At 41.1% G+C, this 22,265-nt stretch overlaps 1 protein-coding gene across 11 annotated transcripts in view; it reads right to left on the reverse strand.

Annotated features, from left to right (window-relative positions):
* The window catches only part of CEP57 (centrosomal protein 57), a 23,738-nt gene continuing 1,473 nt past the window's right edge, over positions 1-22,265 (reverse strand). For 2 of the 11 annotated variants that reach the window (XM_086882039.1, XM_086882040.1), the window contains exons 3-13: positions 18,014-18,161; positions 17,445-17,601; positions 14,355-14,534; positions 13,879-14,000; positions 12,897-13,013; positions 8,321-8,398; positions 7,061-7,165; positions 6,822-6,902; positions 6,227-6,471; positions 2,642-2,786; positions 1-1,237 (exon numbers count right to left, since the gene is read on the reverse strand). In XM_086882039.1, the coding sequence (XP_086738165.1) occupies positions 1,001-1,237; positions 2,642-2,786; positions 6,227-6,471; positions 6,822-6,902; positions 7,061-7,165; positions 8,321-8,398; positions 12,897-13,013; positions 13,879-14,000; positions 14,355-14,534; positions 17,445-17,601; positions 18,014-18,103 (1,557 nt within the window). In that variant the 5' untranslated portion in view covers positions 18,104-18,161 and the 3' untranslated portion in view covers positions 1-1,000. Of the gene's footprint in view, positions 1,238-2,641; positions 2,787-6,226; positions 6,472-6,821; positions 6,903-7,060; positions 7,166-8,320; positions 8,399-12,896; positions 13,014-13,878; positions 14,001-14,354; positions 14,535-17,444; positions 17,602-18,013; positions 18,223-18,323; positions 21,823-22,265 lie in introns of those variants that run through there. The other 9 variants (XM_086882045.1, XM_086882044.1, XM_086882043.1 and 6 more) reach the window with 8 other exon arrangements.

The raw sequence follows: 22,265 nt of genomic DNA on the forward strand, positions 1-22,265 counted from the left end.
TTCATCAGGCAAGTCGGCTTTATTATTTTTCAACTGTATATACAGGTAATCTGGGTCTTCTATACATTCCATTAATAGGAAGTTCTATAAATTATTAACATAATAAATAACATTTAATCAGCTGTGCAAGTCAGAGCACAAACTTAATTGCACTACTACCAAAGTTGATAGCTCATCAAAGCACATACTTCAAGTTAAAAGCAAGACGCCAGGACCGAATGGCACGACTGAGGCACTTGCAGTTAAAAAAACTTAGTTTCTCTCACTCCTTTACCACTCAAAGCTGTCAGCTAGAAACAACAGGGTATTATCCCCTATCCTACAGCTTTTTGCTAAAGCAGGATTTCTGTAGAAAAAATTCACCTGATCATTAAGCAACATAATTCATAAATTACTTTGCTCCCTTTCTGAGTACTCAAACTTCCACTGCCACTGATGTTGACTAATGCAACGCAGCAGAACGAGAACCAGGGACACCTTTTGAAGGGAACCCTACAGAACACCTTTGAAAAAGTTTACCTGTTCTCCCTCAGACCCTCCCAGAGATTGAGTCAGTGCAGCTGCACACAGAACAGAACTGACAAAAGCCCTCAACACCCAGGGCTGCAGCACTGTTTTCACACAAGATGCATCCTGAGAGGCCTCCTGGATCAACAGCACGAAACGGCACATCACACACACACACACCAACCCATGCAAATGTGCGGTGCTCGGTGTGCTGAACAACACAGAAGGACTGCTGGAACCATAACACAGGGATCTGGGGGAGCCCTGTTATTAAGGTTCACTGTCCATGTACCTTGAAAATGGAATGTGCTTTAAGCTAGACCGTAATATATACAACCAAATGCAGGGATGGAGAGCCAAGAGCCTGTAAGCCTGTATTTCAAAAGTGCGGTTAGCATATAGTAGTCTCTTCCACACAGCAAGAAAGGCAGCTGCTTTAGATCCAGAATGTAAGTTTGGCCACGATGGTTCCAGAACATCTCCTGCAAAAAAGTCAGTAGTCCCAGCTGATATCATCTTTCTGTAGTGAAGTCTGTATGCTCTGCATGTCTCTCAGCAACTGAAGATTTTTCCGACTCTTTTCTCCAGGCTTCACTTTGATGGGACCTGCATTCTTTCCTTTTGTGGTTACTGTAGTTGTTACTTTAACCTCACTGACTGGGAACCTGCTGTCTTTTATTTGTTTAGCAGGAGTCTTTCTGGACTTGCATTCTCTCTTAAGTCTCTCTAGCTGAAAGAGAAGACCAAAGAAAAACATTAAGAAGTGATCTTGTTTCAGTTTTATGTCCAGCAATTCTTCCAATCAGCTGAAATATCCCACAACTTACCTTGCCCAGGTAAGCAAATGGTTGTTTCCAAGTCACACTGAACAATAAATACTTTATTTTCCTTACAAAGCATCATTATATTTGTATCTTTAGAGCTGTGTTTAGCTTACAGTGATCTACCACCTCTCTAAAAATTGAGTAGTTCATTATGGGGGAAGATTGCCATCAGGAATGTAACAAAGAGATGCAGAGAAAAAAATTGATTTATCACTGTTACCATCCAGTAATGAAAAAAGAAAACAAAACAGTTTTTTTTTTTACATACATACACTAGTAATTTTAATAGCTAGTCACTGTCAGATGTAGCTCTGAAAGAGTACCAGAGCTCTGCTGGGGTGAAAAGGTGGTGTCCACACACAGCTCTGTAAAACCAAAGCACGTGAGTCTCAGTACTGCCCAGCAAAGACTGAATGGGGAACTGGACAGTCAGATTCAGACACATTCTCTCTTCTTCATATCTTTTCTCACCAAAACCACAATATGGGTGGCTTCTATAGCTCCCCTCTCTGCAGGTGGGGGTGCACCCTCCTCCTAGCTGACAGCATGAAGGAGTTTTCCTAACCCCCAGCTCCTAAAACTTTTGCCAGTAGCACATGCAGCATCATTACTGCTGGGAACTACAGCACATCTGCTTCTCTGTCAGGAATCAGCAGTTCCTCTGAAGATACCAAAAGTGAGTAATGCTTCTAACAGCAAGCATTTCACAGGTCCATTCTGAATGTCAGGTCTCAGCACATGTTTTGTGAATAAGCTAAATCAGGTGAGGATGAATCGTTATTCATATGAACTGAACCAGATTAAACACATGGGGTTAAGCTCTTTGAAAGAAATTCACTCAAATTAATGAAAACAAAAGAAAATGGGAAATCAGTGTGTTTTATAGATCTGAATGAAAAGGCTACACTATCCAAAACATTCTGAAAGTTATAAAACAGGCAAAACAGGTATTTTGAGTCTTAAAAAAATGCAAATCAAAACATAAATATGTTCTTTACTCCAAGTAAAGGAAAACTGTTCAACAGTATTCCAGGGACAAGAGGAACGTAAAATGCAATGTGAGAACAGATGTGAAAGCTCTGTCCAGGACAGGTTGAATGAGTGGGCACAAGGGTGACAGGTTTCTGCAAAAATACTGGGGTAGATGGAAGTATGCAGACTAACTTTGGGACATCAAAGGTGGAATTAGACAATGCTACTCTAGTTACTTCTGCTTTATGCAATTGCTGCTAGATTAGGATATAGCATAAAAAACCCCTGCTTAAGTCAGCAACTCAACATGAGCATGAACACAGGCAAAATAAACTCACCTGCAAACGATGCCTCCGAACTTTGCTGATTTGGTCTGCCTTTGCTTCCATCTTTCCCACCAGTGCCTCCAGTTCCCTCTCCAGATCTTCCCTCACTGCAACAGTTGGGGCTTCCTGGATGAGCTTCGACAGCTGCTGGTGATCACTAGCACACAATTCAGACAGAGCAAGACTTGCATCAGGCTCCATTGGTTTCTACATCTTGTACCCAGTTCAGAAATAACACTTCTAGGAAACCACAGCATCGGCAGCCAGACATGCTCAACACACCATAACAAACCTGTAAGAACTGTTTTGCTAGTTTTCAGCATTATTACAGTAGCACATCATGGTGGCAGGCTGCTGCAACGCTGAGACTCAATAATCTAAGTAGCTTCCAACTTCAAAATGCATATTCAAAATGACCAATAACCCCTTGAGAGCTTAATCTCAGCACTCATTCAGTTAATGTTTTGTGTATTTGTACTTAACTGCAGCTGTGCAGTACAGTAACAATTCATGTTCTGTTAACCAGGACAAGCAAAACACCCAGCAAAGCTGTCCTTTAACGGACTTGTCCAGGATTTGTCCACATCCTCCTTTTGGCTAGGATTGTCTTCATTTTTAGAAGCTGTTACATTGCTGCATTTTGGATTCAGTACAAAAATAATGTTGATAACACTGATGTTTTCATTGTTGCTGAGCAGTACTTACCCTAAGCTGAGGGTTTTTCAGTGTCTCCTGCTATGCTAGTGAGCAGGGGCACAAGAAACTGGGACAGGGATATATTTGGGATAGCCGACTCAAAACAGCCAAAGGGATATTCCATACCATAGAACATCATGCCCAGTATATAAACTAGGGGGAGTCAGCCATGAGGAGACAATTGCTGCTGGGGACAGGCCTTGGTCAGCAGCTGGTGAAAAACTGCACTGCACATCACATGCTTGGAATTTATTTCTCTCCCTTTTTCATCACATTTTATTTTATTTATGTTACTAACCTCTCCTTGTTCCAGCCCATGGGTTTTTCCTTTTCCTGATTTCCCTCCCCATCCCACCAGAGCAGAGGGGCAGGAAAGCAGCTGCACAGTGCTGAGCTGCCAGCTGGGGTTAAACCAAGACAGGATTTTTTGGCACCCAACGTGCCGTGAGGGATTAATGACAGGTCTGGCCAGAGCGTGCGAAGACAAATTTTTTCTAGGCATCGTTGTATTGGTTTAACAGTGGCGGGTCGCAATGCTGGTTTATGTTGCCACGGACTCCCTGGCCATGAAATTCCTGGGGGGAACGGGTGTCCTCCGCGCGCTGCGGGAGCCATCTACTGGGGAACCGCTGTAATTACACCTTGCTCCTTCCCTGCTCGGCCAGCCAGCCCAGCGAGCACGCACACAGCTCCCCCTTCTTCTCCAGGCCGGTTACAATAGCCCTTGAGAACCCGCAATATCCCACGGGAGTTAAAACCTGCGTGGTCCCAGTGCTGGGATCCAGCATGGTGCTGAATGGGGTTCGGGCCAGGGGAGGGAGGATTTGTGTCTGGGGGCAGTGAGCGAGCAGCTGCGTGGGACTGAGGTGCTGGTGAAACCACAACAGAGTAAGCTGCCTTCTGCACAAAAGACAGGATATAGAGGGTACACACCACAGGGAATCCCGAGTTTCACCTACGGGACCACAGGGAAAACATGAAGTGGGATGGAAAACCTGTACCTCAACCCTAGAGGCACAGGTAAGTGAACTGCAGGAAAAAAGCAAGCACAAATAGGAATTCTTCCAGGGAAGTTGCTGCTTAAGTCTTTAGTAGGTAGTTCCCAGACAGAGTGGCAGGGCTGATCTTATTCCTGATCCTATGGAAAAGAATTCTAATTATTTTTTACAGAAAATGGAAAATCCTAGGACCAATATTAGAGGAGCCCTGTCTTCAGCCAGGTGCAGGAGAGGGACAACCAGGTTTACTGGACTGTGTGGATCAGATGGCCTGGGCACATCAGCCCCTGGAAGAACAAAGCTTCAGCAGACCCTGGTGTACAGTGGTGTACCCTAATGCCATCAAGTTGTACAGGGGCAGAACCCATTTGTATTTCTGAAGCGACCCCAGGACACAGGGGCATCCCAATAGCTGATGGTCTTGGAGGCTGAAACCAGCCTGACAAAATGACTGACAGAAGCATCCCATTGAGAGTGGCCCAGAGGTTCTGTGCACCCTTGGCACAGACTGTCTCGGGCAAGGGCATTTGAAGGACTTAAAAGGCTATGGTGGGCTTTCAACACAGCTGCCTTGGAGACAAAGGAAATGAAGCATGTCTACCCTGCCTTGCCTCTCAGACAACCCTTGTGGTGCGGGGCTGCTGAAGGTCAATGAACAGAGTGATCAAATGATTTGGGTTGGAAGGGACCTTAAAAATCACTGAGTTCCAAACTCCCTACCATAGGCAGGGACCTTTTAAAGTAGAACAGGCTACCCACAGCCTCATCCAACCTGGCCTTGAATGTTTCCAGGTATGGGCATCTACATGTTCCCTGGGTAACCTGTTCCAGTACCTCACCATCCTCACAGTAAAGTATTTCTTCCTAATATCTAATCTAGGTCTGTCCTCTTTCAGTTTAAAGTCATTACCCCTCATGCAAACACTACACACCCTTGTAGAAAGCCCCTCTCCAGCTCTCTTGTAGCCTCCTTTGAGCCCTGAAAGGCCACAATGAGGTCTCCCTGCAGCCTTCTCTTGTCCAAGCTGAACAGCCCCTGCTCTCAGCCTGTCTTCAAAGGAGAGGTGCTCCAGCCCTCTGACTGCCCTTGTTGGCCTCCTCTGGACTCACTCAAGAAGGCCCATATCCTTATGTTGGGACCCCAGACCTGGACACAGCCCTACAGGTGGGGTCTCAGGAGAGCAGAGGGGCAGAATCCCCTCCCTGGCCCTGCTGCCCATGCTGCTCTGGATGCAGCCCAGGACAGGACTGGCTTTCTGAGCTGTGAGTGCACATGGCTGGCTCATGTCCAGCTTCTCATCCACCCACATCCCCAAGTCACTTCAGCCATTCAGCTATCCACCCACCAGTTCTTCTTGCACTGGAAGACTGTTATGACAGCTGAGTCCAAAGTCATGGACTAAACTAACTCAATGGACTAGTAATGTAGTCCTTAGACTACAGGAATGATATTTGTGTGTACCTACATCAAAAGACTGGAAAGGTGATGGTGGTTAACTAGGACATATTGGAAAGTGTGGGGCTTGGGCAGGACATAAATGGTACAGTAATAAGGGGTGAATACTGCCCATCCCAACACAGGGGAAGGATGGGTGCAGGGACGTGTGAGTGGCAGCAGGGTCCTGTGCTGGCTGGGTCCACACCAAAACAGATCACTGCACTGGGGCCATGACCTCTCCCTTCCCTCTTCTTAAATTAATACTGCTGCACATAAGCACAGGTCTGGTGTTCAGACTGTTTAGCAGAGCCTCTAACTGCAAGGAAAACTGACAGCCTCTGCAGCCAGGAAGACAAAGATTACATTCTAGAGATTTCCTAAACAAAAAACTTTCTCAAGTTCAAAGCAACAAGGCTTTGAAACAGCTGCATTCATAATCTGCAGAAGAAAATATACCACACTCACAAACTCATCTGTCCAAATTCATCTTGTAAAGTCAGCAACACTTCTGAGAGCTCTTCCTGAGATGAGGACGAGTCCATTGGCAGGGGTGGCCTTCTGCTTTTGCTGGCAGGATGGCCAATACTGGTGGGTTTTGCTAGTGGAGTATCATTTACCACATGTCTGTTGCACAAAGCTTTTGTGTGATGTTTCATCAGGTGTAGCACGTGTTGCACGTTGGCAGCAACTGAATGACTGGGACTGGTAGACTGAAAGGAAAAGAGACTTCTTTTAAATGGCATTATCAACAACTCAGTAATACTGAAGAGCATTTAAAAACATGCCACTTTTGTTTTGCTGACAAGAATGTAATTTTTGTTTGAATTAATATGCTCTAACAAGAACATCTTGTCAAGCAGCATAGTACAGGCCCATTTTTTGGAAATACTAACTCAGCTAGTTGTCAATGTACACCAACAAATATTTCAAAGACAGTCTGTATGAAAAGTGTTGAAGAAAATCAAATTATCTGACCACTGGGTGTCAGGAGTGCACCAAGACGAAGTCCCTTAAGGAGCTGCAGCTACTGAGCTCTAAGCCTTGGAATTAATCAGCTCACCTTCCCAGCCACAAAGGGTACATCACCCAGACACAACCTGTAATGGGGCTGCACAGTGGGATGTCTTACACGAGAGCATTTCTGGAAAGAAAGAAGAGACAAGTATTCAGCAAAGATTATACTACAGCAAACCCACTTTCCCTTTACTTTGTAGTAAAAGGGGAAACCTGCTCCCTAATCACATGCACACAACCTTACTTAAGTCCTCAGTAACTGCCCTTCTCTTCCCCACATCTTACCTTCTCTGGCTGCTTAGCTTTTTTCCTGGGTTGTCTTGCTTTTGGAGAAAGCAGTGGTGATGCTGCTTGAATCAGTAGTCTGTTAGTTTCCAGGCCTGTCTGAAGCTACAATTGAGGGAATAAGAGGAGTTACTGAAATTATATTAATAAATAGTCAGACAGTACAAGTGGAGAACTGCAAGAATTTTTAAAACACAGGCTCTCCAGAAGCAAGGGCTGTAAATTTTTAGGGTATTTTTGCAGTCCAAGGTCAACTTAAACATTAAATACTTCCTCTGTTAGCACTACTCATCAGTAATCCGAGTAAATTAGAGAATTAGCCTTAGTCCATTAGTCCCATGCAGGCAAGTGCCAAAACATCAGCTGTGCTTTACACTTGGCAAGGTACTGGGGAGATAAAGCCACCCAACCATGATCAATTGATCCCATGACATAGAGTTACTAGGCAACTACTCCTTCTGTCCTATTGAATTTGACAGTAAAAAAACCTACAGCCAACCAACCAACCACAATAAAAAACTAACCACCAAGCCATCTATTGAAAGAGCTAAGGTCAGAACTTCCTGTCAACAGTGAGAATCCTAACACTTTGCTGTTCAAGAGGAATATATGAAATAGCTTTAGAAATCATGTCCTGAAGTAGCATTCACAGCACAATTTTTCATTATTATTTTCATTATTAATTTGATTATTAGAGACACCCCTTTCCCCATCACACCAAATTCATGGCAAAGGTTAGTGTTAGAGCCTAACACATTACCTCCATAATTCTCCAGCATACAATGGATGCTCAATGAACACCACACTTTCAGGCTAAAGGACCACCAAGCATCCTTAAGGGCTCATAATCAAGAGCATGTTGCCTCTTTTTTGCTTCCTTCTACAATATTTTAATTATGATTATGAATAAGGGAGCCCATTCGTTGACTTTGATATATTGAGAGGTTCCCATGCATACTCAATTATGGATTAGTCTGAATTGCTACTCCTCTTTTCCAACTTCTAGTAAAGAAATCAAAGCTTCAATGCACATGTGGTGATAGAAGAAAGTTTCCAAAAAGCTCAGAGAACTTCAGAACATTTGGTACCTCAGGCAGGAGGAGAAACAAAAAAGAAAAAAAACAAAAAAGACTAAAACCAGGATTTCACTATTCTGTGAGGCACATGGGGGCTCTTTCAGTAAGCTTAGCTGAAAATTTGATAAAAAGGAAGAGCTAATTACAGTGCATACCAGTACAAAAGAAATTTCCTGTTGGTTACCTCAGCTGCTTTTTCCTGAACAAGCTTCCTTGCATGTTCTTCCTCATGAAGCTTCTGTTCCAGCTCTTTCATTTTTTTCTAGTCAAAGTTGAACAAAGATAATAGCATTACTAACAAAATATTTTTTTTTTTCCTCCTGATGCCTACAATACTAAGAGCTTGCACAAAACTGAGTTCATTTTACAACTCAAGGATAAATGAAGACTTGAGTATTAGAATGATTGCTGATGCTTCACCTATATAGGCATAAATACAGCAGTCAAAAGCTTATGCTTAACATTTAAACTGAATTTTCTATTCTTACTTTCACAACCAGTATCTGAAGTTAAGTCATAGCCAGACACACACAGAGCAATACACAGGGCTCTTTCTCTTCAATTGTAAAAACACCCGAGACAATAGGTTGCTTTGTGTACATTCTCCTCCAAGATTCTGTACTACAAAAGAGCTAACAAAGACACATCGTTGTAAGGCAAGTGAAGACTTGCTTTATTTAAACCACTAATGGTATTTTGGCTAAAACCTGTAACTTACACTCTTACAAGGAAAGAATTTTTGAACATCTAGCCACCTTCCTAATAAAGAAGAGGGAGGAAAGGTTGTATGATGCCCCTGAGATACCTTTAAATAAAACTGAAGTAATTTCATCTTCTTATCACAAAAGTATGTAAGAACACTTTTGAAACTCTTTTTCAAAAGAAAAGAAAAAAAACACATTTCTCTGCAAACCTCCAACAAGATGAAAACATTGTTTAAACAAGATACACTGAAATTCCCAATGCAGAAGTTATCAAATAACTTTCTGGCTTTATACAGCAGTGAAAAAATAATTCAGAGCTCCAGTAACCAAAACAATTTCCCTTCTCTTCCCCCAAAGATTGATAATTCACAGAGACACTAATCAAACTTAAGGCAGAAAAGCATGCTATACAGAGTGACAGCTGTATTTGTACACTTGCTTGTTTATAAACCCAGTACACTGAAGTACTAAATATTTTAGTTCTGCTTTACTTAAGCATTTACTTCAAGAAAAATGTAAGCAGCTGTTATACAAAGGTGTTGAAAGGCAAAAGCCTGGATAAACACTAAGGACAAAGGCACTATATAAAGGAACCAACTTTTTCTTTTGAATGAAAGAATCATTCTGATTTTTTTTTTTTTGCATTCAAAACAAAGGCATTCCAAGTAACTTAAAATCATCTTCTGCCCTTTACAGTTATTGATACAACTCTTGATATCCATGTGGTCAGTCTCAGGGATCTTTTATTAACCTCTTAAGTCTGACAGAATTTTTAGTATGAAAATATTGAGGAAAATATTCTGTTTAAACTAAAGATTGACATGGAGCCAGGCCAAGGCTTTTATTCTAAAATGAATGAGGATTCCCTCAGCTACCTGTTCAGCTGCAGCGTGCAGCTCAAACTACACAGCAAGAATATATCTTACTGTATCATCTGTGACAGACCCTGTTAGAAATTATTTTCCCAACTTAGCTTCCCTAAATAATTTCTTTTTTCTTTTTTATAGAAGAAGGTATTATGCATATTAGTGGATTGTCCCTAAGAGAGAGGCCACAAAGCCAAGCCAAGAGACCCTGGCCAGCAGTGCTGCCCATCATGTAAGACAGCACTGCAAGCTGCAGCAAGCAGACTGCACGTCAGCACCGGGCTGCCTGAACATCCACTCCATCACCAGGAGCTGCTGCAAAAAACTTTAACAACAAATTAGAAATAAAATATTTCATTCTCATATTTTTGACCTGTTTTTTAGCAGAAAATTAATTTCATGCAACCACCTAGTCATAGAATCTCAGACTCATAGGATGGTTTAAGCTGAAACTTTAAAAGGTCACCTAAGTCCAAGGGACACTTTCCACTAAACCAGGTGATTGCTCAGAGCCTTGTCCAAACCCATCTTGAATGCTTCCAGGAACAGGGCATCTCCCACCTCTGTGGACAATCTGTTCCAGTGTTTTGCCCAGCCCACAGAACTGGGGGGTGGTTTTTAAGTCTCACAGTTAGCATTAAGATCAATTACTGCAAACTACAGTTGTTGAAAATGTCATCCACACACACATTCAAATTCTGGTCATCTGGCTACACAGAAGACCACAGCCTAAACTGCACTTTTAGGGAACAGCCACGTTTCTTTACTCCATCTTCAGACACAGACATGTTCAGATCTTCTCAGTTAACTGTCCAGAGAGTGCACTGCAGGACTACAGTTGAAATAAAGATGCCTACAAAGCACTTCCAAAGGGTAAGTGCTCCACATAAATAGGAATCTCAGCATTTCTTTTTCACAGCCACTCCTGACATTAGCAAATTACTTGAAGATAGTAATTATAGGGCCAAGTAGTGGCTCTGGGGAGATTAAATGCTCTCAGTAAGACCCACACACAACTTGAGCTCTGTCAGTGTCTGAACTCAGAGGCAGATACATCACTGCTCACTCATGAGCCATCACCTCACCACTTTCCATCCATTTCAGCACATCATGTATGAAACAGTCTTATTTCTTGCTTCAAATTCAACTTGAAAATGTTCCTACAATCTCACCACAACTACAGCAGAGATCAAAGAGGGAACAGATGCAATGCTTCTGAGTAGAGTGCAGTCACTCTTTGAAGATATTCCAGTAACACCTATCTTATAAATGCTCACATAGGAACATAGCCTATAACCACAGAGTCAAGCAGACCTGTCAGCCAGAAAATGGCTCATGACTACATACTGATCATAAGGAAAATGACTTATCATAGCTAAATCCAGATTTATTTCAGGTCCTACAATTGCTTCAAAACTGAGTGAATTTAACACCCAATTCCTCCAAAACATATTTAATTGTGACAGCTACAAAATCCTAAAGAATCAAAGGCCTCTGGTTTGCTCCAGAAAAGAACACAAAAGAACCATAAGGCTGAAATTGTTTTCACTAGCCAGGCACAAAAAGGCAAACAACCCAGTCTCACCAAACTTCAGCTACTACCAGTGAAAAACTTGGTAAAAGCCTTTCAGAGGGAATACCAATTGCTGAACAGGATATTTCAAGTCTAACCAAAGGAAACTACTGCTACTTTCAGAGTACAAGACTCAGGAGACTCCTATTTCTCCTTCCAAGTGTTTGGCCTAAGTAAACAATGCAACCACTTGTACTCCACAACTGCAGCTCGCCACAATAAGGTGTCAAGATCTTAAAAGGCTTGTTACAGCTGCTTTGGCTCAGGGACTCCCAATAATAGTTGTAGCAGCTAAATGTCCTGCAGCAAGCCAAGCAGTAAAGATTTACTACCAAACATCTCCTTATGTATTTCTAGAGAAACACCATCTACCTTCACCACTTGAGGTAAGAGGTGGTAAGTAGGGTGACAAGCCTATATTTTGATAGAATCCAGAGTTGCCATCCACAATACCACAATATAATCATGTACTATCTGGTCTTTTTGGGGGAACAGGAAAGAAATTCGCAGAAGGAATTCTCTCCCTGGTTAAGCTCTCTGCAGTTTCCAGGCTTGGGAGACTTGTGGTCTCTCTTACAGCAGCAGAGAGAGGTATGTGGATGTGACATCAGTGGGTACGCAGATGTATGGGGTTTAAGGCATTGGTAGCCATGGGGCTACAGGGGTGGCTTCTCTGAGGAGCTGCCAGAAACTTCCCCATGGCAACAGAACCAATGCCAATGGAGCCAATGCCAGCTGGCTCCAAGACAGACCCACCACTGGCCAAGGCTGAGCACAACAGCAATGGTGGCAGCACCTCTGGGATTACAGACTTAATGAGGGGGAAAAAAAACTGCTGGGGAACTGCAGCCAGAAGTGACGAGCGACAATATTTGAAAGCAGAAGCCTTGCAGACCCTAAGGTCAACAAGAGAAGAGGAGATATTCCAGATGCCAGAGCAGAGATTCCCCTTGCAGCCCATGCTGAGACTGAGTTTAATTTCTCACCATAAAATTACAAAAATTATAAAAATTCAAGGGTGAACCCACCACAACAGAATATGACAAAACACAGTCATGTTGAGTTTGTAGAAGTCCAATTCAAATGGAGTCCTGAAAAGGCAGAAACCCACAGGGAATCACCCTGTGCTAGAGGCCTTGCAACACAAAGCTCCAGAAGTCTGTACACAAAATAACTAGTAATAATTGTCTTTCTTAATAAGGAAGGCTAAAAGGAAAAAAATACATCAAATTCATACAAGTCCAGATAAATCTGGATAATAACAGAAAATAACTGTTAGCATCCAGTAGCATGCAAAGCAAGTCAAGATCTTATGAACAGCTGCAATCTTATAATGCCTAAGCACCAACTGAGCACAAAAAAGGAACACCAGCAGACTGTTAAGATATAATAAAACTCCAACTCCTGCACTGTACAGTGACCCAAAGCCTACCTGGACATGTAGACTTTCAGCAATAACTTCAAGATGCACAACACCTCAGTTTAAAATGAAGTTTAGTTGCTGTCTTACTCTAAAGCACAAAGTTTTGCTAAGCTCTGCTACTGCCATACAGCTATAAAGTGCAGTTTACAATAAACAAGACAAATCTGATACAGTATCCAAGACAAATGACAGACCTCTGCTATGGACTGCATCATAGTTAGTCTGCTATACTCTTTTTCCAGTATATCCAGCTTTTCCAATTTCGACTGAACATGCGATTGGTCAAGAAGCCGATCTCTCTCCAAGAAGCCCTTGAAGGGAGAAGTGAAAAGGAAAATAATTATAAACACAAGAAAACAAGACCATCTATTGTAAACCCTATGTCTGGAGCACAAAGGAGGCCCATAAACAAAAGGGACCAAAGGAACTACGACTTCCTCTGTGCAATTGTAGATGCTGCCACAATCAGGGAACAAACTGCTCCGCAGGTCCACCAACAGAGGGAAACTGCACATTTAACCAGATCTGAAAGAGGACTGTGCAGTCTCTCCTTCTTCCCAACACAACACAGGAAAAAAAATGCAGAAATTAGAAATAGCTTTATTGATTTTTTTTTTCAGTAAATATTTAACAGACTGAAACAGAATAGCCAGAGACCAATGAACAAACAGCTTTAGATGACCCATATGCCTATAAAACAAAATACAAGTTCATTTTAGATTAGGCCAAATCCCAGTCACTGATGGTGGGAAATAAAAATTTTACTGCTATTTCTACAGAAACAGTATTTCAGCCCTCTTGCTCTTACTAGCAAGAGTAGTGCTAGTAAAGAAAATTATCAAGGACCTGAAGGCTGTAAACATGAAAGGGAGGTTTTTTCCCAGTGGCACACAGGTATAACACTGGAAGATAAGGATGGGCCACTGCAGTAAGCCAATCATGCAGAAGCAAACAGTTCATATTAATACCAGAGCCTGCTACTGCCTTAGAAACAGGTGCACAAAGAAAATACCAGGTTTGTGAGAAGACTGGGAAATTTATCCATAGCTAAGTACACACCATGCAGCTGAAGCAGACATCCATACTTAAAAGTATTAAAATGACAGTAACTATGAAAAATCATGACATAATTAATGATTTTTATGATTTAACCATGAGATAGTTTTGGGAACACACCTGTTTCTCCAAGAGATGTGACTTCTCGTTTTCTGCATGCTGGATCATTTTTCTCATGTAGTCCAGCTGTTTCTCTAGAAGGCTGCATCGAGACACAGCAGCTGCCAGCTGAGAAGACAATTCTGAAGATAACAGAAGGCAGAAAGTAGATATCATGCATTACTTGTTCCTGGGATTTTGTTGTTGTTGGGGTTTTTTGGTTTTGGTTTTTTTTGGTTGTTGTTTTCAGGACAGTTTCAAAGCAAACAAGAAAAGGACCTATGTAAGAAACTTACATATTATGCCTAATGAACTTTTGTATGCATAAACATCCCTAAAATGAAGAATACCTTAAAATTATTTCTTTGTAGCACCCCATGCCATTACAAATTAAAAGATGCTTAACAAAGTAAATTAAAATTGGTCTATGCATTGATAGGAATCAAGCTTCATCCACACCAATGTTCTATAGTATTTATACATGGATTGCAAACAACCTTGATTTTTCTTTGACACTTCAGTCTTGTCATGCTCTTCCTGTTGCATTTGTTCAGTCAGTACTTTTTTATAGTCTGCTGTTTCCCTGCTGAGGTGTTTTACATTTTCCTCTGCCTGAAACCGTTCCAACTCCAGTCGATGAATTTTTTCCTGGAGATTCTTCAGAGCAGAAAATATTGCTGCAATTGAACAAGCACCTTTTGTTAGATACCATTAAATCACCACTTCAAGACAACACTGAACTTGAAATGTTATTATAAAAGCATGTTATGTAAGAAGGCCAAAGTGTTCCTTACCACCATCCAACAGTCCTTCCAGGAATTAAGACCTGTTTCCCTTTAAACCATAACTGATTCTAAAACTACTCTCAAACACAGAGATGCCCTTAGTGCACACTCTTCACCTGACACCTTTGGGCAAGATACAACTATTTCCCAGGACGAGACCTATAAATACCGTGTTGATTAAGAACAAACAGTGCATCCTCTGACCCCTTATCAAAAGGAAATGAAGAGTCACAATTAGATAGTTAAAACAGTGCCAATTTGCCATATTAGTACTATTCCTACAACTACAAGTACACAACAGTGTTCCCACAAATGGCCACAGAGCATAGTAAAGGTTAACTCTGAGAAGAGCTATACACGTGCTTATTTACAAGTGGACTTCTTTTTTATTCTATTGGTTCTGTACTTGTGTTCCACTCCTCCATCTAAAAACATACATCTCCTTTGTGCTGAACCATTTTCCCCTTCAGCTGCACTCCTAGCTTTAGCAGTTACTGAACAAAGCCTTTCTATGTTCTTCACCACAAAATGAAAAGCAGTTGTAATAGAACTCACATCACCTTGCAATCAGACCATCTGCTGGTAATCTGATGTATTACATCTCTTAGCTGAGCCGTTCAATTCTGTGAAGGGAACCATAACCATAAGCCCTTTCCCCTATACAGTGCTGCTGAAGTTAGACATAAGAACACCTGTACACACAGCTCAAATAGCAGACTAATCTGCAAGGTCACATTAGCCCACTCCCTTGTGCTTAAACCCATTCCAGAATAAAAATTCATCAAATCTTGAAATGAATAACAGCACAAGAGAGTATTACATCAATGCAAACCTGCTATGTACATAAGAAACAGCAACAGCAGTAACAGTTCACAGGAAGTTATTGATAATTTGGTCCTATTTGCGATATCAGAATTACCAATTGCACCCTCTATTTACATTACTGTTCCTAGGATTCAGCTGAAATGGGTATAGCTGAAACAATAAAGAGATTTGTTACAATTATTGTTAAAAGCTACACTGAAATCTCTGTATATGCACACAATAGGGACTAACAAAAACAGCAATGAAGCAACTCAAGGAGTGAATAGATTAAGGTGAAACCCAACAGGTCAAGTATCATTCAGTCATTCCTGTTAGTATTAAAAGCCAACTGTGCATGCTAGCACACGTATACCACGCAAAGACATTAAACCCACAATAAACAGATTTTACTATACTCAATTTCAGCATTTTTCAATAAGATTTATTTCATATGGGGAATGGGAGGAGCAATAAGGACCCTCAAGAACAATCAAATCAATTTTGCCATTTAAAATTAACTCTCATATCCTTAAATTTGCTAAAATATACACTCCAGAACATTTTTGCATTTTTAAAAGCTATGCAAAAAAAGAAGTATACTGGATCATCCATGTGTTGGATTCAATTTTCAGTACATAATCACATTCATTTGCACGTCATTTAAACATTTTTTGAAAATAAAAACATTTGATAGTTTTTAAAAAGGGGTATAATTTATCCTATTGTCTTCCACCAGCCATCCTTAATTCAGAGCTGGCAGAGTCGCCGTTAGAAAAAAAATTGCCAAGTGAAAACTTGGAAATCAAAACTCTATTGCTAATGAAACATGAAGCACACTCTAGAAAAATACACTTGCATCAGTAATTCATAAAGAAGCTCTTTCCTGCACATCCAATTTTTCATCTGTAAAGATTGTTTTAGTTTTGTGTCAACAGCACTCTCAAAACCAATGGCCTTGAGAGTACATACAGCATTTTAAATAGCACTGCAAGAACTGAGATTTCATCTTTTAGGTCATTAACACACAAGCCCCTAGTAACTCAGATATTAATTGTGTTATTGGAACAGGGATTTGAGGCTATCATTCTGATTTTTTTACTTAGTTTGGGTAACATTAGGATTCATCCTAAACATTTCTCACTTTTCTCCATATAAGGAAAAAACATCAAGTAGTTCATATCCTTAAGCCTCTGTAACACTCCAGTCTTAAAGGAAGCATTTCTGCAGTGACCCTGAGCCAAACAGCTCTTAAAAGGATTGGTCCTGCTCTGGCCTCCCAACTCATGATGCAACCTATATGTACCCCAAGGCAGCTTTGGAGTAAGTCTCACTACATGACAAGCTAATTCACTAAAACAACAGAAAACTAACCAAGAATAGTTTTTTTGTTCATGTCCAGTCATGCAAGATCAATCTGTTTACATGGAGATGAACATCAGGACAGTGGGAAAGGAGGGAGAAGGAACAGCCTAGAAACAAGAAGAATAAATGGAATTAAAATTGCCTTCCTTTTTGGTGTTGTGAGTTCTCAGTTCAGCACTTTGCTGAAACCTTCCCTACATCCTTTAAGTCTTCACTGATAAAATAAATACTCACAACACACCCTTCATCCATGACCAAATCTCTTCCTTTGCTCCAAACCATTCTGGGCACTAAAGTCTCCTTATTTCTAGCTCAGCTATCAACTCAGGAGGGGAAAGGCTGAAGGAGAGGAAGACTGAAGAAGGGACAAAGAAGACGTGTCAGTACAATTTCACAAAGTACTCAGACAATTTTACAATTCTCTACTACCGAAGAGGAGCATCTTTCTCCATCTGTAAGATGGCTTTTATCTTCAGGTGCTCTTTGGAAAGAGAATTGCCAAGGACCTACAAAACAGGCGAGCTGGACATCACTGGGATTTGATATAAGGATAAAAAGACTGCAACCTTCATAGATGTGGAAGTATTTTACCACAATTTGGAAACACGTAAGAAAATAACTTTGCTGAACTATTACCTCTGCTGTTGCTTTCAGGATATGGAATTACTGGTTTCCACGAGGAACACTGCAAATCTGAATTAATAAAAGGCTTGTGCTTTGGATATTCTATAAATGAAGCCGAAGAAAGTCCATCTGTGGCTGATGTAGAGTTAAGAGTTTTGTGCAGATCATCCTGAAAACAAAACAAAACTGTTATTCAGCACATTTGTTTCTTTGTCATAAAAAGAAAATTAAGAAAAGTAAGATTCTATCAGATGATGTGTAGAAGTACTGCTACAGGAAACTCATATCTCAGAAGTTTCCTTCTTTATAGCCTTAGGATGTGTCATTTTTACATCCAACTCCCCCTCCACTAAAAACAGTAGCAAACAGAAGAATGTCTTTCCCATACTAGTTTTTCATTTACTTGTACTGTCTACTACTTATTGGGAGAAGGCAATCCACAAATCAGTTGGAAAACAACCACCTTCTTAATTACTGGCTATATTTACTGCACAAGATACTGCACTACGGTGGCAAAATCTGATAAGGCACACCCAGAACCGTGGTTCCACACCCCCAATCTAACACGAGAGCTCACTTACTGCAGATGGGGCACAGGATGCACTGCAGCTGGGAAGGTGAGATGAGAGTCCCAATCCCTCTAACTCCACTCGCTTCAATTCATCCTCCATATCTTTCCATTAGTAGATGGAACTTCACATGACACATCCAGGTAACTTTATACTACACCTGATTAGTGGTGTCAACACAGGAAAACCAGCAGATCACAGCCAGGAAAGTACTTCTCCCTCTAAGCAGAAACATACTCTTAAATCAGCTTCACACTACTCTGAAAAATGAGGCTATAGAGATCAGGGATTTCCCAGAAGTCTGCACTAATTTTGCAAATACCTGCTGTGCTTCGGATGTTGCAATGACCTGAAAGGACCACCTTGCTGGGAAGATGCTCCTCTAAATAATGGAACCTTGGCAGAACACAGTGTTTATGGTTTCAACCCAAAAACCTCTCTACCTGGCCTAAGCTTTACAACCTGTATATGTAAGTTAAATGAAATGTTTATTTTTAACTTCTCTTAACTGCACACATTACTAAACATTTCAGTGACAGAATTTGAAGGCAACCTAAGAGAGATGGGCTGCAGGCAGATGCAAAACTCCTACAGCTTCCCCCTCCATCAGTAAGTCAAATGAGCAATTGCTGATCTTGGCAGGGTGTTTTTATGCTTTTGCAAATACTAGTCATTGGGAGCACATCACAACCAAAATTAAAATACATAAAGTATTAAGTATCTCATAGCAAATTACACAACAGCCCATAATGCATTACAAGGAGCCAAATATGGGGAAAAAATTTAAGAATTTTTTAAAATTATTTAAAGCCCATATACAACTGATTTCCTCTTATAAATAAAGTGATTCATTGTGGGCAATTAAATTAGGATCCTAACTATTCTGAATGTATCAATTGGTGTTTCTAAGCACAGTTTTATGACTGCTTTGCAGTCTGCCTTTATAACATTCTCCTACAGAACATAATGTCTTTTCTCAAAATAACTGCATTTGCACACGCATTTGCTGCCACAGAATGAGAATTAAACCACTAATCCCTAATTAAAAGTATTTTAATAAAATTATTTTGAACAGGTGTTTTATGCATAAACACATTGTTTTACACTCAGCATCCTCACAAGCCTAACCAGAACACATGAATCCATCTGATCAAAAGCCTATTAGGTGCTAACATTAAAAATACCATCAGTGTTACAGGATATGGCATTGAAGAGCATAGAATACTGAAACCAAATGATGGAGTAAAAATGAGCCAAGCAAAACACAGCACTTCTGCAGCAGGCAATACAGGAACAGCAGCAACACAAGCCTCAAATAATAATAATCCAACCAGTAACTATTGATTCAAATATCAATATCCTGTCTGCTATGATTCAAACCAGAGGTACCCCATGAAAGTCAAAAGAAAAAGGGGAATCAGTTTGAAACCGAAGTAGGGCTGACAGCATCACAATCCTTCTAGATGTCACTCTCGTCTTTTATGTCTTTACAGGTAAAGCCTCGTCTGAGAATTAAATGTAACTGCATAAAAACACCAAAGTAAAGGAATTCTTCTGTTTGTTTTTACTGACATTAGTAACATTCTTCTAGCTAATAGCAGACTAACTGAAAGAAAAGGCTGGTGTACTCAAAACCCTGGAGCACCAAAGTAACAAGAAGCAAAGCAAATTGAGGCTTTTGACTAGTTACACGTCTTCCAAATTCCACCCGGATGCAGAGCATAAGCATTAATTTGAATAGTTAGTTATAGTAATTTGAATAGTGTAACAGTCAGTACAGATATCTGCTTCAAATAACTACTGAAAAATATTGTGCTGGTATAGTATCAATTACACAGGCAATCGATCTTTTGTCAGTTTAAGTAATAATTTGCTATCATATATATTTTTCTTATCTATTTTTAAGTAAAAGAGTGGCTTATATTCAGTTTCATAAGTAGTGACTTGAAATAATTTGAATGCACTGGGAAAGTTTATGAAACAGGATCAAGGAATTTCCCATCACAAAGTTCAAAAATCACAGCAATTCTCTGCTCTTCTTCCCTAGCTCTCAAGTCATTAGAAATCATTTAAGTTTGTTCCTGCTCTTGGAAAGTCTCACAGAGAATATCATGTTCTGATGCTCAGGAAATTTGTGAAAAATAAAAAAAAAAATCAGGGAACTCTATATATTTGTTCTGCATCTCAGCTAGGTCATGCTTGCTGCATCTCCTCTCCTTCAGGGTACTCCTCGTAGTCCTTCCTTCTGTAAGCCACACAAGCCTCGGAGCAGTACATGAAGCTTAACAGTCCCACAAGGAGGCAAGTGCAACCTGTTACATAACAGTGAGCTGAGCACATTTTATCTCCACAGGTCTGAGAACACTGCCTTCCAAAATCCACGGCTTTCACCACTGCGTATCAGTACTGCTGCCTACTCAAGCAGACAAAAGGGAATGTTAAAAACACAGACCAGAGATAACACATTACCAACATGCAGGGACCTCCTAAAGGCTGAGCAGAGCAGGGAAAAAAAAGGCACAAACTCATAAAGAAGTTTTTTTTAAAAAGGGATTAAATTAGAATGGGTGCTACTGCAAGTTCTCATCTGGCTGCTCACAACCAGAAAAGAAAGAAAAAACCACTGATACCTGGTAATGTTTTAAGTGACACACAGAAGTCTTTGCACTTCATTTAAAAAAAAAATAAAAAATAAAAAAAAAGTAAGCTCAGGAAAATTATGTAGGGAATGAGGAAAAAAAATCCAAAATAATGAGATACTGAATGTAGTGATTATAAGATATCCAGGTACCCGGTTATTCAAACTTTCATAGCCGTTTTGGAGGGACAATCTCAATTAGGAGCCTTCCCTCCCTCACTACTGCAGTATTAGGAAAGTGGGGAACGACGGACAGCCCCTATCACCCACAGGCCAAGTGCTGGCTGTGCCTCCCTGATATAGACTGAGTCAAGAGCACTCTACAATTCAATAACATCTCTAAAGCAGACATAAAAAAAAAGGTAACTTCGTTAAGCAATTACATCAAAGGGGGAAAAAAAAATGTTGGCACAAGACAGGAATTTTTGTCAACTATCTGCCATAGAGTGCCAGATGTATTAAAAGCAACTACTTTCAAAGTTCAAAAAAATATAAAGTCAGGGCTTGTTTCTTTTTTTGAACACGTACAGAAAGTCTACAGTGGGCAACTTTTTCCCAAAAAAAGTTTTGTTTGGCTAACTAAATTGATTAAACAGCCTACATATACCTACTGAAGACTCTTTTGAGTCTTCTTCTCCAGGCATACTAGAAACAATTCCAGTCAGGAAAGAGATAGGAATCCTCGAATTCCTCTTGCTGGCCCAGCTGTAAGCATGGGAGCACACTGCAGGGCAAGAGACTCACAAGAGAGATGGGTGCTCACCACCCAGGCAAGTGAGACCCCAAACTACAAATCCTCACAAGAGTGGTCTCGCACTTTGCTCTGAACATCACGCTGCAGCCTTTTCACCATCTCAGCTCCTGCGAAGCACAGGAAAAACATAGCTTCTCACACGAAAAAAAAAGCCAAAACAAGGAAAAGCAACGAAAAAGACAACTACTTCCAGAAAGCTACAAACATCGCGGCAAAACTTCAAACAAGAACCCCAGCTGGGAATCTGTTCGAGGTGTCGACCTGGTGGAGGCAGCCCCCGTGCACAGAGCTCAGCACAGGCTCCCTCCTCGTGTCCCCTGTCACCAGCAGTGCCACGCGTCCCGCTGCTCCCCTGCACCCCGCCTTGGGAAACTCTGCTCCCCGGCGTGGAGGTGGCTCCCTGTCCCAGTCCGCCCGCTACTCCCACACGGGCCTGAGGGCACAGCTATCTCCTAAAGCTCAGCCTCAGCTGAAGGGAACGTTTCCATCTGACAAAGAGGAACAACCAGACGCGGAATCCACCGCCAGCCCTGGCTGCCACCTCCGGGCTTGCCGTGCTCGCCCGGCTGCCCCAGCACTGCACAGAGCGGGTTTGAGCTGCCCACGAACAGGTGTTTCCAAAGGCACGGCCCCGGGCTACTGCTGCCAACAAACCAAATTCAACAGCTTATTCCCACTCACTTACAAACAGCATCTCCAGACACTGCTATGGGCACAGCAAGAGGGCTCCTTTCAATAGCAGAGTACCTTTTTTTCCCGCCGCTTTAGAAAACGTGTGCAAAAGCATCATAGGTTTATGCATAGATATATAGATATATATATGTAGATGTATACACACACATATATATACATATATATATATACACACATAA

The sequence above is a fragment of the Cyanistes caeruleus genome, chromosome 3 (genome assembly GCF_971803275.1).
Source record: "Cyanistes caeruleus chromosome 3, bCyaCae1.hap1.1, whole genome shotgun sequence".
Taxonomy (NCBI): domain Eukaryota; kingdom Metazoa; phylum Chordata; class Aves; order Passeriformes; family Paridae; genus Cyanistes; species Cyanistes caeruleus.